Below are 16,123 nucleotides of genomic sequence, written 5' to 3' on the forward strand. Positions count from 1 at the left end.
TACTTCGATGCATATTGTAATTGCTAGTGTTATACATCTCATTATTTGCAAGTATATATGGCAGTGACACATTGGTGAATGCGAACATCATTAACCCTTTATGGAAGAGTGTACATCAGAAATTTTTTTTTATTCCCAAGTTTCGGTATTAAGTTCCGAGTTTCTGGATAAATGTATTCAGCCTACACTGAAGGACAGGCAACAAGCGTCATTTGTTGGATTAGAGCAGGACAAGAACAAGGCTTGGCATACTAGTACTCGGTTTTATTTGAAAGCATGTTCAGAGAGGACAGACAGATGCAAGATCCCAGCTTCAGTGGTATCACACAGGTAATCTAAAGAAAATGCATTATACACCTATGCTTCATGTTCAATGAAAACTGTCTGTACAAGTTCCCAACGAAGCCATAGGTGGCTTGGAGTGAAGCTCGCTACCAGTGTTCTGCCTTGTGTTGACCCCCATTGCTGAATAAGTTTTCCACAAACTATTTTTTATTTTTGTTGAATATGCTCATTCTCAGTGTATTTTGCACATTTAGTAGATGAAAAATAAACATTTTCGTTGAGTATTTGTCTTGTCCTTAAAGGGTTAACTTTATTGAAAGACTTTTAGCAGAAAAGAAAATTTTTTTTTTTTTGTGTATGGGTATATGTGAAAAATTGTTTTAAAAAAAGGTGCTACTGTCACATGAGTTCATGCCACAGATTGCAGGCTTTACTATTACACTAAAGTGTTTGCTGCCCATGCCCAAACAAGTCTTACGATACCAGCATGCCATGAAAAAAAATAATAATAATGCGACAGCGTTATTATTTAGCCCCGTGTCGCAGAAAATCCGGCGTCTGCGTTGGCGTCGTCTGTGGCAGAAAAAATCATCCGCAACCACTGCATCTGCAAGGTGTTAGTGCAGGGGAAAATCATTCCGAACCTTCCCGACCGCGCAGGCCCTTCGTTGTGGTGCAGGCTTTTTGTGAACAAAAATTGAATTTCTCGCAGTGAAATCCACCAGAAAAATGGTACAGTACAACTTAAGCACAACCTACAGAGATGGTGGCATCGAACTGTTATTTGAATGTACGAGAAAACATAATTCTGTTACGAGGAAACTCAAACACAAACCTCTTTTGCCAGCATTTCTACCATAAAAACACCAGCTCACTCGGGTAGCCTACTTGCGAAAATATTATCCAGATGGCGCTGGCATCCTCGGCAGGTCAAAAATGCGTTTTGGACATGCACGCACGTCAGGGCAATAGCAAACAATTCATAAAATAATGAAAAAAGGTCCTATGGCCTTCACATTTTAATATAAGACGCCTTATATTGCTCCTGGAGAAACGTCTTTCCAGCAATGCATTTCTGTTTAAAAGTGAAGCCGACTTTAAGGGGATCGGTGTAAGCTTCGTCTTTGTAAGCTGGCTTTCCCACGTTCTGTATTGCAGTGAATGAAGCCTGCTTGCTGGGTGCGAACGATGCGATACGAACGGGTCCCGATAACGCTATCACGTTCTACTTTTAAAGGCGAAGCATAAGCGCCCTCCAATTTTTTTTACAAGGGGTTGCTTTTCATACCTCCATGTGACATTGATGATGTGGAAGGCCAGGTTTAGTGGTTGCTGTCAAGTTTGAGCTGATTCTTGGAAATTCTGACATAAATATGTGAACACTGATGGCAGCATAAAGTTGGGAGAGTCATTGATTGATGACTGTGAATTTCACCTTCAACACTTATTATGCAACACAGATCATGTCTGTAGAGATGATGAGCCGGTCGACCCGCCGGGGTGGCTCAGTCAGCTAAGGCGTTGCGCTGCTGAGCACGAGGTCGCAGGATTGAATCCCGGCCCCGGCGGCCGCATTTCGATGGAGGCGAAATGCAAAAACGCCCGTGTGCTTGCGTTGTAGTGCATGTTAAAGAACCCCAGGTGGTAAAAATTAATCCAGAGCCCTCCACTACGGCGTGCCTCATAATCAGAACTGGTTTTGGCACGTAAAACCCCAGAAAGAAGATGATGAGCCGGTCCAAGAGCCACAGCTAAACATGGCTGAATTGTAAATTGCACTTCCCCATGCAGTGCAGTTTCTTCGTGCATGCATAGAATATTGCACAGACCCTCCTGTGCATCTCTTGTCTTGCAGGTTTGTGTGCATATCTGTCTTGCAGAATGATTGATTCTCATAATGGCAATACTGTCTCTGAGTAGATATGCTGACTAATTTTAATTTGAGGTTTCTTGTAAGCTTTTGTAAGCAAAGTTGGTTGAAAATGCCACTTTTGAAGTTGCTTCTTTTCTGTTTTGTGTTTTCCTGGGGCCTATGCTTCCTCAGCTGTAGGTAATTTTTTTTCTGTTGTCCTTTAAAAAACTCACTGAGAAGAACTGATGAACTGTATTATAGTTGAACCCACTTTTAACGATATTCCAGTGCCAGGAAAATCCCACCCATTGTTATATTACAACCGATGATTGATATAACCGAGTTGCACACGCACACAAAAACAAAACAAAAAAAGTAGAGGGGACAAACATATAAACGTTTTAAATAGGCAGAAAGAAGTACAGTTGAACCTAGTTATAGCATTACGAAGGTGTGTGTATGGCACACACCTTCGAATGCGAAGGCAAAGGTGTCTGGCATGCAGGTGGGTGCAGCAGCGGCTTGCATCTTTTTTTTAAACGTTTTCAAGGATTTTGCTTTCTTTTTCCTTTCAGCGCACACACCCAGTAGCCAGATTTAGATTTTATAACTGATAATCTAGACATAAGAGCATTCTAGTAAGTAGTTTATTTCGCCATAGAACACACACAAAAGTCGATGGTGCATTGGCTGCTCATTGTTATATTCTATATAGCATTGTTAAAAATGGTGTTGTGCTAAATAGGTTCAACAGTGTATGCTGTTATGTTATTTTTGTTCATAGCAAAGCACAACCTTTGTGGAAAAATTTCTGGCTAACAGTAATCCATTTTATGGCTTTTACAGCTGTTTTATCTGTTTGTGGACAATGCTATCCACGCAAGTGTGAATAAGTTGTGCACTGTAGCTGCTGCATTGGTTGCCTGTCCAGGTATCCAGTTCAGCCGCAACAGGGTCATCTGTCCTGAAAACAGGGGCTGTCCAGAATGAGCCAGATGTGTCGGACGACAGCATGAACAGCATCGAGCTAGTTCCACAAGCCTCGGAGTTTTGCACTTTCTCTCTGCAAACAATTGAGGATGGAAACAATGAGGAAGCTGAGCTAGCAGCAGCTGCTGCGGTGTCTGAGGGGCAGGTATGCTGGTCAGCATGTTGTAATATTGGTCAACCTGTGGTCTTTCTGCATAGAACTTGGTTTATATCTTTTGAAGAAAAAAAAAAAGAAATGACCATTGGTGACATTGATAGCTCTCTCTTTCACTATAAGGTGCATTGTTTTGACTTTTTTGTCTGTATGGTATTTTTATACTGATATTTTTTCTTTAGTCTAGGACAGTGCAGTCAATGAAATTTTTAAATTTTTTTGCCCTGAAACACTAGACCGGCAGCAAGATTGAAGTACAGGACGTCGAACCAAAACTTTTTTCAATTCAGTTCAAGCTACTGTTCAAACATCTTGGTTTGGTTCATGCTCAAAATGAGAACAGAAAAAACAATGGTTCAAACCAGGTTATTTCAGTTTATTCAGGTTCATAACAGTTCAATAGCAATCGAAATTTTAAACTCAAAATTAACATTTTTTTTGCCGCCAGCAATTTAATTTCCTTGGTGGTGATAAAATAAAAAGTCAAAATTTGTAAACATAAGCATGCATTATGGTAATGCTAGTTTTCCATGAAGATCCTCATGTTTATAAACATTTTTATCATCATCATTCACGTTTCTCTTTATTTTTAGCACTTGAGCCTGAAGCCCATTTTTCTTGTTAATTTTAATTTGAACACATTTTTTAATTGCCTGTCACAGATCCGGCATTTTCAGCTTGGTTATTCAAATTTGAGGACAAAAATATGTGAGCAAGCGACGGCTAGGAAATAACTCTGTAATGGAATTCCAATAATTAACATTGTGATTAATGTGTACAACTTTTATCATTGTAACATTATCTATCAGTAGAAATTGTGCAGGTATTAAACTCAAATGCTACCCGTGGCGGAGGCCCAGTGGCTAGGGCCTTGCGTGGCCACATTTCGATGGGCTTGAGTTTGAGATTGCGGGTTCGATCGCAGCTGCAGTGGTCGCACTTAGATGGAGGTGAAATACAAAAACACTTGTGCACTTAGATATTAAAAACCTCAGGCATAAAAACCTTAGACATTAAAAAAACCTCGGTGGTAAAAATGTGGTAAACTGTGATGTGCTATGTAATTATATATCATGGTTTTGGTACGTAAAACCCCAGAATTTAATTTTAATTTTTGGACTCAAATGAAAAGCTTGGTAATTGAACATCTCTTATTCACAGAAGTGCACAGGATGTTTCTAGGACATAGTTCTTGACACCTTAAAAGAGCCTTTTGATTTATAGGACAAATACATTTTTCTATAAAATGTTCAGGACCACCTGCAAAACCGATTCATAACATTTCCTTTGTTTTGCATTTAATGGTTCCAGTGTTTTTCTTTGGGTTGTTCAGCTTAAGCTCCGAATGGCTGCATACATTTCAGTTACAGTTCAGTTCAAGTCAAAAGTAAACTTCGCTTTAGTTAGAGTTCACTTTCCGTTCCGGTTTGACACTCCATTTTCTAAGTGTTCAGATACAGTAAAAGCTCGTTAATTCAACCCTCGTTAATTTGGAAAATCGGTTAATTCGGACACGTCCTTTGGTCCCGGCAGGAGTATGCATTATTTAATGCAATGAAACTCTCGTTAATTCGGACGTATTTGGCCGTACATTGGTTAATTCGGACAACTCTCAGAGCTCAGCGAGCGCGGAGCGCCGCAAATATGCAACGCGAACGAGCCATAATGGTGTTACCGTCAACTGAAACAAAGAGACGGAGTTCGCATCGCCATAGCCATCAGTGGAAATCGTACGGGAATGACAGTAACGCCAGAACGCTTCGTGCCTATTTGAGCCTTTAAAGCTTTTATTCTTGCGTTTGCCGGCGCGCATAGCACCACGTTGGCCACGTGCCTTCAAAACTGTAGTCGCCATACGGGATCGCGTTGATAGCGGCCGTGGTTTTGTCTGTAACGGTTGCGTCAGAAAGTAGTTTCATTTTGACTCGGTGCGCTCGTCGGCCGCGTGCCTTCATAACCGAGTAGTCGCCATCCATGATCGCGCCGATAACAACCGCGGTTTCGTCCACAGTTGCAGCAAACGGTAGTTTCGTTTTGACTCGGTGCATGCGTCGGCCATGCACGTTCAGAACCGCAGGGCCGCCGTGCATGATCGCGTTGACAGCAGCCGCAGTTGTGGCAAACAATAGTTTAGTTTTTACTCAGTGCAAAGCTGTCGAGGATGAAAAGCACCGTCGACATCGCGATGGGTGGCGACCCGCCAACATTGGCGAAAAAAATAATCGGGATGTGCGCGTGCCAGTGAAAAGCGCGTCTGAGATGAAGACGCGCGCCGTGGCCGCGCTGTGAAGGAAGTGGCTAGACCCTCGCCGCTGCAAACTCTTAATCAGTCATGAGATGACGAGAATTGCAGCTTCCACATTGCGTTTGTGCAAAATAGAAACAGAATTTGCTGTTTCATACTGTAAATGAGAGCATGTTGATGTAGTAAGCATTTGTTTATTGTTTTCTTGATACCCTCGATTATTTGACATTCGGTTAATTCAGACATTTTTTTGGTTCCGTGAAATCCAAATTAACGAGTTTTTACTGTATATCGGATGTATTTAAAAGATATTGGTTTCTATCTATTCGAGTTTTTGAATGGATTTTGTTATGGAAAAATTTTACCCTGAGCAACCGCCTTTGGTTCTCAAGAGCAGTCTAGCCTAAACTAGACTTTGCACTCAACACGCTGAAATTATGCGTATAATCGCCAAAAACAAAATGAGCAGCAATGCTTTGAACACTTTTCTCTTTTTTGGTGCTTTACTTTGTCCAAAGTCCCACATGGTGTAGACATGTTCCAGTATAGGTCAAATGTCGGTACATGGCTGCTGGATAAAAAAAAAGGTGCGGCCTGCTGCGTCGGGCGCGCTGCTATGGGAGCGAATGTGACGGCCGTAGTTGCATTGTCGGCCGCTTGGCTGGGCCGAACGGCGCTAGCTGACGGGGTTGGAACGCCTCAGCTTGCACGCGTGACGGCGTTCCAAGTGCGTTCCTGACGCATTTGCTATGCCGATGCCGGACAACAGCCCCCGGCGTGTGGCGCCGCGGCGGATCACACCGTTTTCGATGCACGCGGCAGGCCGCACCTTTTCTTTTATCCAGCGGCTGTGGTCGTATTAAAAATCATTTCTTTTGTCTTTATTAGAAACAGTTTTCACGTACGCTGCAACGAACTTAAAGCTCTCCAAGCTTTAGACATTACATGGTCAATACAACACTCCCAGGATGAAGTCTTTGTTGTTGAAGCAGACAAAATGGAACTTTTATATAGCTTGTGTAGTAAACCATGTTCAATTAGACTGCATCTGTACTTGCTTTTAAGAAGCGCTTAATCATTTGCCATGCACACATTTTGTGTGGATGGCGTTATCGATTCATTTTTGTGCTTTTTGCATTTTAATCTACTGTATTTATTCGAATATAAGTCAACCTTTTTTTTTCTGATAAGGTTTCCTAAAGTGAGCTATTGACCTATATTCGTGATAAAACAATCGTGACTTACATTCGTGAACAAAGCTAGCAAAAGTTCCTAACTATCCGAGTTCCTCCATCGAGCCCGCTGGATCTATTAGCAGAGATTATCCAGACTGGCTTTAAGAAAGGCTGCATATCCAATGCACTCGACGGCACCAAGAATGACATTGTCTGTTGTGTCGTGGACACCTTCGAAGCATTCGACGAGCACGTCTTCTCTGGCAGTTCCGATGAAGTTGCAGCTTGTGGCATCGACTAGCGCGATTTAGTAGCTGAGCTTATGGTAAATAGATGTGTGTCATGTTCAAAGTTTTTTTGTTTTTATAGAAAGATGTGGATCAACCTATATTCGAATGAATTATTTTTATTTCTCAGCGAACTTAATATGTAGGGGTCTACCTATATTTGTGTTGTACCCATTTTCGAATAAATACGATAAATAGTACATAGACAAATCTTAGCAGTCTTAAAATAGCACTGAAATAGTTTTTGAGCATTTTTACTAAAGCTTCCCAGTTGTTAGATTATGTAGTCATGAAAGTCTGTGCAGAGTATTATTACTGTGTGCAGCAGGGATCCTACATTGTTGTTAAATTGTTTTCTTGTTATTGTTTTTTTTATTGCCTTTTTTAATACCCACGATCTTTAGCTCTTTGTACGGCATGTTAGGGCTTTGGGCTTCTGTCAGACAATATGACATGGCCTACAACATCCATAAAAAAATTTAAGTTCACCTTAGTGTACCTATCATCTCTCAAATTTTGCTAATAGCCCTACACAAACCATTATGGCAAACAGTTCACAGGACCAGATTTTTCAGCAGTGCTCCCCTCTAGTTAGCTGTCTGAAATTTACCATTAGTATAGGTTGGGATAATGGAAAATTGAGTTGGCAAAAAATGGGCAATTTTACAGTAGTCTACTACCTTACTCAAATGTATCTTAGAAGGGTAGAGGTTTTAGCTAGTTCATTTTCCATAATGTTGAGTGTTGCAGATTACCTATGCAAGCGTACATCCTTGTCTTTTCCATGTCCTTCCGACCTGCTTCGCGCTGCACCACTTAACATCATCAAATGTATGTTACGGCTTTTTGACGATATATTCGTTTAGTGGTATATATTCTTTATTGTTGCTCTTGCAGGATCCTAAAAAGTTGTTAACATTGGTTGTTTATTTAGTTTATGTGCTGGTACTACTAGTACTACCTTTAAGTGCCATATGTGTGATGAGTTAGTTGGAGGGATTCTGTAGACTCAATTCACCTGGGGCACTGGTGCAGTTATTTTGCAAGAAATCCAGAGTATGTTATGATCGAAGATTGTGGGAGGCGATGTTTATGTTACTCGTATGTGTTGTTGACATGATGTTAATAATTTGCTGGTATATTAACTTTGTCATTCTTTTTGCATAGGTATTCTGCACACAGCATGGTGACTTTCAAGTTGTTCACGCTACTGCTGAGCAACTTGCCCAGATCCAGCAAACCCACCAAATTCAGATTTTAAATGGAAACCATATTCTGGCAGCAGCTGTAGATAGGGCCTCTGATGATAATCCAACTGTTACCGTAATCCCTTAAGGGGGGACGCGGCTTTCGCATCGCAAAAAATGTCTAAAAAATTGATTTTTTGAAAGTCAAGTTTTCAGTTTCTATAACTCTTATTCTATCTGATTCCGAAATATCATCACTGAAAACCAATTAGAAGTGCTCTAAAAAAATTGTTGTATCAGCCAAGGTGCCGAAAAACTTCGCGGAAATTGCGAAAGAACGGCGTTTTTCAAGCCACGATATCTCCGGAACGGCGCAGCCGAGCGCCACCATCTTGGTCTCGTTGGAAAGCGCATTTCTCCGTCTTCAAATTTGCCGCTTCAGCTATCTCCTCCATACAGAAACAAGCACACAAAATGCAAATGATTGAAGGTCGTGCCGGAGCCACCGATTGGCCGCGCCCGCCGCGTGACTCCAGCGCGGTTCGCCATTGGTCCGGTGCTCGCTCCGTGATGGCGTCGTCTGCTCCGCTTGTTGCGGTCTCCTCGCGAGCTCCGGACAGTTTCCGTAATCTCGACGAGTGTTAAAGCGGGCGCTACGCGGACATCGCAGTAGCGTGGCCGATCCCGCTGTTTGTGGGCGTCTCAGACCCACGGCGAGGCATTCCGAGCATCGGCGACCCGGACTTCCCGACCAAGCTTCGGGCACGGAATCCTCGGACACGCGGCTAAGCCTTTCGCGCGTAGGCGTCTCCGACTCGGCGATCAAGCACATTGTGCCCGGACTTCTCGCATCCTTGCCGAAGCATTTTCTCGCATCCTTGCCGAAGCATTTCGTGCATCGGCGCCTCCGACTGCGCAACAAAGCACATCGAGCGTCGACTCCTCGAGCCCGCGGCTACGCATTTCACGCATCGGCACATCGCTCATCGAGTGTCGACTCCTCGGACCCGCGGATAGGCACTTCGCGCATCGGCATCGCGAGCGTCGACTCCCCGAGCCCGTGGCTAGGCATTTCGCGTGTTGGCACCTCGGACTGCGCGGCTAAGCTAATCAAGCATCGACTCCTCGAGCCCGCGGCTAGGCACTTTGCGGGTCGTCACATCGCTCATCGAGTGTCGACTCCTCGGACCCGTGGCTAGGCACTTCGCGCATTGGCACCTCGAGCGTTGGCACCTCGGACTGCGCGATTGAGCTGACCGAGCGTCTATTCTTTGGACCCGCGACCAGGAATTTCGCACATCGGCACCTCAGACCCGCGACTTAGCGCATCGCGCGCCGACTCTATTACCGAATTGCCACGATATCTCGTACCAATACCTATCATACCACCCCTTCATAAAGAGAACCTCATCATGAGCTCTGTTCACTAGGCCACTTGGGCTGGCACAGACACCTGGCTGCAGAAGTGAGGCATCATACAAAAGTACAGGCTGGAAAGCAGCTGCATTGCTGCCTATCTATCAGTGGCTCTCCTAACATCCATAGCCATTGTCAATGGAAGATGATCAGAACACTGCTGAGAGCCTTCATTCAGTAACATGGTCGATTCTACCAAAAGAAAACAATGCCTCACTGACTGTACTAGAAGACTGCTATCAATGAGGCAGTCTGCAGGTACAATGCTAGAACTACTGTATATTTATGCCCACATAGTTCTGCACGTCATTTGGTTTGAAAACCCAGGCACCATGCTCTCTGTAGAGCAGCAGTAAAGAATGCCATACAAACATGAAAAAGGCAGAACGAAGGCACAGCAGACCAGAGGCCACATGTCCAAGAAGCCCCACATCACAGAACACATCAAAGATTACAAATTTGGTGCGTTTTAGAGAACTGAAGAGATGGTGAAACTTTGAGAGCCGTTTTCTCAAAACTGTTTTTTCGCCTTTCTGCTCAGTTTCTGGAGCTGATTTCTTCGTTACCGTTTAGCCTATTTTGATTCTGTTTTTTTTTTTTGTCACGTTCCTTGGATTACAGTGCAGGTCGAGACAGTCTTGTATCTTTATCTTGACTTTTTATAAATATATGGTGTCGCTATTTGTTCACCCCGAAAGTGTGCTTGGTGTGAAGGTAACTTGAAAAATGACTATCTAAAAAATTTGTGTTGCGAAAAAAAAAAAGTAAGACTGTCACGACCTCCAGCAGGCATTGAGCTATGCAGCCAATACTCAACGAGCCTTCCATCATGTTTTTTAAGCTTCCCAGGCCCTCCACAAGTTCAAGAGAGAAAAATTCTGCTTAATAAAATGTTCTCAAGGTATCACTCTGAAACTTTTATGGAAGTATCAGGGAGACATTCTAAACATTTGTGCCAATTTTCATCAAAATCCATGAAGAAATCAGGAAGTTGATTTTCAAAGCCACGTCCCCCCTTAAAGTAGCTGTAAACGTTGCTTGGATGGCTAATAAACATGTTATTTATTAGTGCTGTGCACTAGTTTTTGCTTGCCGTTAGAGGAAAGCACTTTGTTTTTGAGACAGACATTCTATAAATTACAAACATGCTTTTGGGTTGGCCTTTCCCTTAGTTGGTTGGCCTGTCATCACAAAATGGTGCTTATCGTAAAAAAAGAATGTCTGTGCTGCGTTTAGAACTTATGACTTCTTGTTTTCTAGCCAGGTCTTTGAACCACTGTACCACAGCAGTTCCAGTGAAGTAATGGAATAGTAGGAGCATGTAATTCAGCTTGATGCATTTGCCTTTATTGATAAGTGTTGCCTACAGGCAACATACCAGAAAAAAAAATTCTTGTCAAGTTTTGATATAGAGTACGAAGTTTCTGGTTAAATGTCTTTGGCCAACACTGAATGACAGTCAGCAAGCGTGATTTCTTGGTTTAGAGCAGGAACACAAGACAAGGAAGAAGTTTGGCACGCGACTCTGTTTTGAAAGCACGTTGAGAGGAGACGGACAGATGCAAGATCTCTGGCTGCAGTGGTGTCACACACGTGGTGTAAAGCAAATGTACAGCTGTGATTCACATGTAATGAAAGCTGTCTGAACAAATTACAAATGAAGCCATAGGTGGCTTGGAGTGAAGCCATCATCCAGTTTTCTGCCTGGGGCTTCCCCACCATTGCTGAAAAAGTTTCCACAATATATATTTTTTTCTTTGATTATGCTTATCTCAATGTTTTTTGCATATGTAGATAGAAAATAAACATTTGGGGGGGGGTATTTATATGTGCTGTCATTAAAAGATTAACCTGCCACTTTGTGTGTATCCCGAGTCTGTTGTTGCAGGCATTGGCATCATATGCCTGATATTGTAAGCATTGGAGTGCTGTGTGCAACAATGAAAAGGAAGATGTGCCACTTTGTGCATGCTTTGTGGAGAACAGGCAGATTTTCTTTTGTGTGCAGCCAAGTTTCTCGTGTGTTGAGTAATTAACCTGAAGCATTTGTAAAAGGGAAGGTCAGTAAGTGAGAAGTCCCAACACATAGTAAGTTATACACATTGTGAGGTTCTAGTGTAAATACATTTATTAGAGAAAACATGGGTCCTTTTGGCTATTGCTATTGCATATCCCGTTCCCGTTCTAAAGGGAAGCGTCTTGTATTTACAATTGTTGCTTGTTCATGTCTCAAAATGCTTGCTAATCAAGGTTGTGCACTATTTTCTTCATCAACTCTACCAAACTAGGAACTGCTCTACCTAACTAGAAACAACTAAAACTAGGAAAAAAGTCGAGTGCTCTTGTGCTTGACTGGTGACTGCTCTGTTATGGATTGTGCACTGTTGCCCTATAAATGCGTGTTTGATTGTTAAGTGCAGTCGAATTCCTATGTAACGAAGTGCCTGAGACCTCTGAAATCATTTATTATACAGGTCACTTCCCTGTAAAGGTTGTGCACCGCACCGTTCGCATTATAACTGGGACAGAATTATTCCTTCATTATACAGGTCATTTTGCTGTAGAGGCACTCAACTGTACTTGCAATTGCTGCCTTGGTTTATTGGGAAGCTTCCAAAACTTAGCTCTGTGACCCAGATGCGTCAAAACAACCAGTGTGAACAGAAATGTCAAATGAGCGCTGCTGCTGTGACCTCAGCGTGAGACGTGACTAAGCGATGGCCGATTTTATCATTTATTTCTTGCTGTTACGAAGGAGAACACGATTCACCAGCGAGTTAGGATCGAAGCAGGAAGGCTGAATGCTGCCATGTTATGGGGGGGGGGGGGGACATGGTATATGATATCGCATAAGCGTTGGTATACGGCGGGACGTTCCGGTAACCTTATACCGGAACCCGGTGAACTCCGCGCATGCACAGCCGTGGTAGCCGTTATATGGTAATGCTCTGCTACAACTATCTCTACTTCTAAAGAAAAGGCTTTTTTTGCGCCTCCAAAGCGTCGTAACGAGTCGCAAGCGTTCTTCAAATGTAGCAAATAAAATGTGACAAATAGTCAAAATTAGTCGCAGAGTAGATAAAAGTAACGTTACGGGCGTAATTAGTGCCAATATAGAAAACCACACTGAACTATACCCCTTTAAAGGGTGCACCGCGGTAGATATAGACATGTTGAGGGAAAGCCACCTTACGGCATGCTTTTGGGAAATGTAGCCATTTGCTTGGACTAAGCAGGGCTCGCGCGAGGCAATAGTGCCTGGAAGGCGTCTTCGGCAGTGCCCACAAGAAGCGATAATTATGACAAGAGTTAACGGTATGGGCGTAATTAGTGCTAAAATAGTCGAAAATTAACCGCCTTGCACCAAGGACGACACTATCTCCAGGATCGGCCCACCTGACCTCTTGGTCAAAAGGTCAACCAAGTGTCGACGCTAAAGAAGACGAGGTAGACGTAACTGCGCGTGGAATACAATGTGAATAAAATACGAAATGAGTGAATAATGAGCGTGAAAACGAGACAGAGAGGTATACTCATCATTTAATCATGGTATCATATGAAACCCCCTGTACAGTGCTCGGCAAGTGAAACGCAATACTGGGAGCGCAGGGCTATCTGCTTTCTTCGCGCCCACCGTGAGCGCTCGGGACACCAAGCTGATGCATCGTGGTATACCATGAAAGTGAGAGCCTTTGTTAGGCATTGTGACTGCATTTGCCACAGCAATAGCCCAGCGCTCAAAAGCGGAGGCACCCACCCGCTACGAGTGTCGACGTTTCAGTCGCTGAGCACTGTACGTCAACCTCGTCTTCATTAGCGTTGAGCCGTCGACACTTGGTTGATCCATTTTTTTAGAGCGCAGCCCGTTCCTGGTTTCAGCGTCGGCGTAATCGCGCGAATGCGCTCGTGCCACTGCTCGTACACTTGTCGTCTTGTTCTAGAGCTTGCTGCGATGCCGCTCATGCCAGTGTTCCCATAGTGCCCCTTGCGCTCGTGTCACTGCTTGCGCCTTCGTCTTCTTCCGCAGCTGGCTCCCATGCCGCTCATCATGCCAGCGTTTCCATACTGCCCCTCCCTCTGCGAAGGCGCTGACGGCACTTTCCCACTGCCAGTCGGTGCGGTGATTTCGGTCTCAAATTCTTTTGCCTCAATATATTGCGAAATGAAAACACGTATGCAGCTGCGTTCAAATTTCGCATTGGGAGTACCGTAATCGTGGTACGCACGGGCGCGCGTGCACGCACGCACACACACACGCACGCACGCGCACACACACACACACACACACACACACACACACACCATTTCGTGGTTAGGTGCGTGTGAAACTGTCTCAAGCCAGCCAATTCAGGAAGACAGAGACCTTCAAGATGCGTTTCGAAAGGCAGAACACGGCCTAAGTGGCCAGCGAGAATTTATCGGCAATCCTGCAACAGCCCTTGTGTCGCGAATATTTTATTTAACAAACTTGATCACCCAACTTTTAAGAACTTAATCTTTAATAGAAGAGAACTGCCCTGACAACTCTGATGAACTCGTACCTTCGAAGTGATTTACAACGAAAACATTGAGAACGTTCGCGCACGTGTGGTTGTTTCGACTGTACATTTCCGAATGGACGAAACTAATCCATGCCACTGCTACGTGATCAACGTGCTTGTGGCTCTACTCAACGGATATTTTTGCCGGCCTGGAATCCCCTCAGCTTTGTGGAGAAAACAAACAGCAGGGCAATTTAGTGTGCATTTATTGATGCTTGCAAAAGGTTGTGATTGGGTGGGATTCCGTATGAAAGACTTAGTGTCATAACGAGCGATCAAGCTTCATATATGAAAGCCGTTTTCCAGCATCGCAAGTGCATGGTTCATAACCTCAAACATGTGACTTGCATTGACCGCGCTCTTCATCGCGTTTCAGAGAAGATTCGCGATATGTGCCCTGTCGTAAATATGTTTGTTTCAGACGCGCTAAAAATCAAGTACCCATCTCCCGATGAATGTCGATGTTTATGCGATTAGCATTAAAGCAATGTAACGACACACAGTATTGCCACCACTGAAACGTGTCATGTGTGATGATGATGATGTTCCTATTTTCTTGTGCGTGCCCACTCAGAGGGATAGGTCAAGAATCGGGCGGCAGGAGGAAGAGGAAAAAATTAAGACCTCTTCCCCTGTCGATAAAATAAGGGTAAGGACAAGACGACGCTGTCGCAGGCTCTTTGCTGATGTTTGGCCTCAACGTCGCGCTCCCGCAACTCGGGGTCCGCGGCTCTTCGCTGACGTTTCGCCTGGGCTTCGGAAGCCCTCAAAATAGAATCGGACGACAAACTTCGCTTACCCCCATTTTCTCAACAGGGGAAGGGCTGGTGATTTTGTCTGTTTGGGTCCCACGTGTGACAAGGGTAGTTCAAGGGTGCGTTACAGGTCCCCGACCCCACAGGGTTATGTGCCAGTGAGTTTCTGCGCTATCACCAGGGTCGGCCCACATGACACGGGTATATGCCATTGAGCTTCGACCATTTCTGCACTATCACCAGGATCGGCCCACTTCTCGGAGTGACACCACCACCTGGCACGCCATCTAGCGGCGTCGCCGCGGAGTCCACGCACGTGTCACAAGTTGGTGTCGGTGAGGTTCATTGAAGACCGGCACATACCGACTGACCCAAGTTGGTTTCGAACCCGCGGTTCCCTCAGCACAGCAGCCCGAAGCTATACCCATTAGACCATGAACTATCTAGTGATCCACTTTGGCGTGAAAGAGGTTACGTACGGACAAACATACAAACTGACCACAAACTATAGGTGAAGTTCCCAAAAAATGCTAATCGAATTAAATGTTCCCTCAGAATCAGTGAAGCAACATTCGCTTTTTGTCTGCTGCAAATCAATTCTCTTGCCTCCTGAACCTGTGGTGACCTGTTTGGGCACACTCCTACGAGCAGCCATGTACATATATGCAGAAAACCACGGCAAGGTGGCAGACTTCGTGAAAGAAGTCTGTTTCGCATGAAAGGTGATACATTGATAGTGACCCTGCGGCTACTTTAGCATAGCTCGGGATGATTGGGTGCAATTTGATTTAGAGAAAGTGTCATGACGTGTATACACACTAAACGTCCAGCGGTCATTACTGTCAGTACTTTTTTGGTGACATTTAATTAATGTCAGTGTGGAGTACGTCTGCACGCGGCTTCGGACGTACGGATTGTACTGAAGGGACTGGGCCATGGTGCTGGTGAAGGAAGAAGAAGACAAGCAACGCTTGCTCGCCCGCTTCGCCATAGCTCCCTTTTGACTTGTTTCAGTCTGCCGTTCTAACGCCAGATCGAGTGTTGCAAGGAAAACATCCCCATTGCATCTGGTGGAGGCGCTGGGTTTCTCTTCCACATCCTGGAACTCCGCAGTCGGACGCTACCAAGAGCTCCTGCGATGAATGATCCCGGACCGTCCCAGGCTGCTGCTCCCGTACCCCCGACCATTGTCTGCCCTGGCGTCGTCCGGCAGCGGGATCTGCTATCTTTAGCGGA

General features: G+C 44.4%; 1 protein-coding gene across 3 annotated transcripts in view; it reads left to right on the forward strand.

Moving 5' to 3' along the window:
• The window catches only part of LOC119464828 (protein BANP-like), a 32,012-nt gene extending 21,053 nt beyond the window's left edge, over window positions 1–10,959 (forward strand). For all 3 annotated transcript variants that reach the window (XM_049668920.1, XM_049668928.1, XM_049668923.1), the window contains exons 7-8: window positions 3,069–3,272; window positions 8,156–10,959. In XM_049668920.1, coding sequence (XP_049524877.1) covers window positions 3,069–3,272; window positions 8,156–8,323 — 372 coding nt within the window. In that variant the 3' untranslated portion in view covers window positions 8,324–10,959. The remainder of the gene's footprint in view (window positions 1–3,068; window positions 3,273–8,155) is intronic.
• Window positions 10,960–16,123: the final 5,164 nt, after the last annotated feature.

Source organism: Dermacentor silvarum, chromosome 1, assembly GCF_013339745.2.
Source record: "Dermacentor silvarum isolate Dsil-2018 chromosome 1, BIME_Dsil_1.4, whole genome shotgun sequence".
Classification (NCBI taxonomy): domain Eukaryota; kingdom Metazoa; phylum Arthropoda; class Arachnida; order Ixodida; family Ixodidae; genus Dermacentor; species Dermacentor silvarum.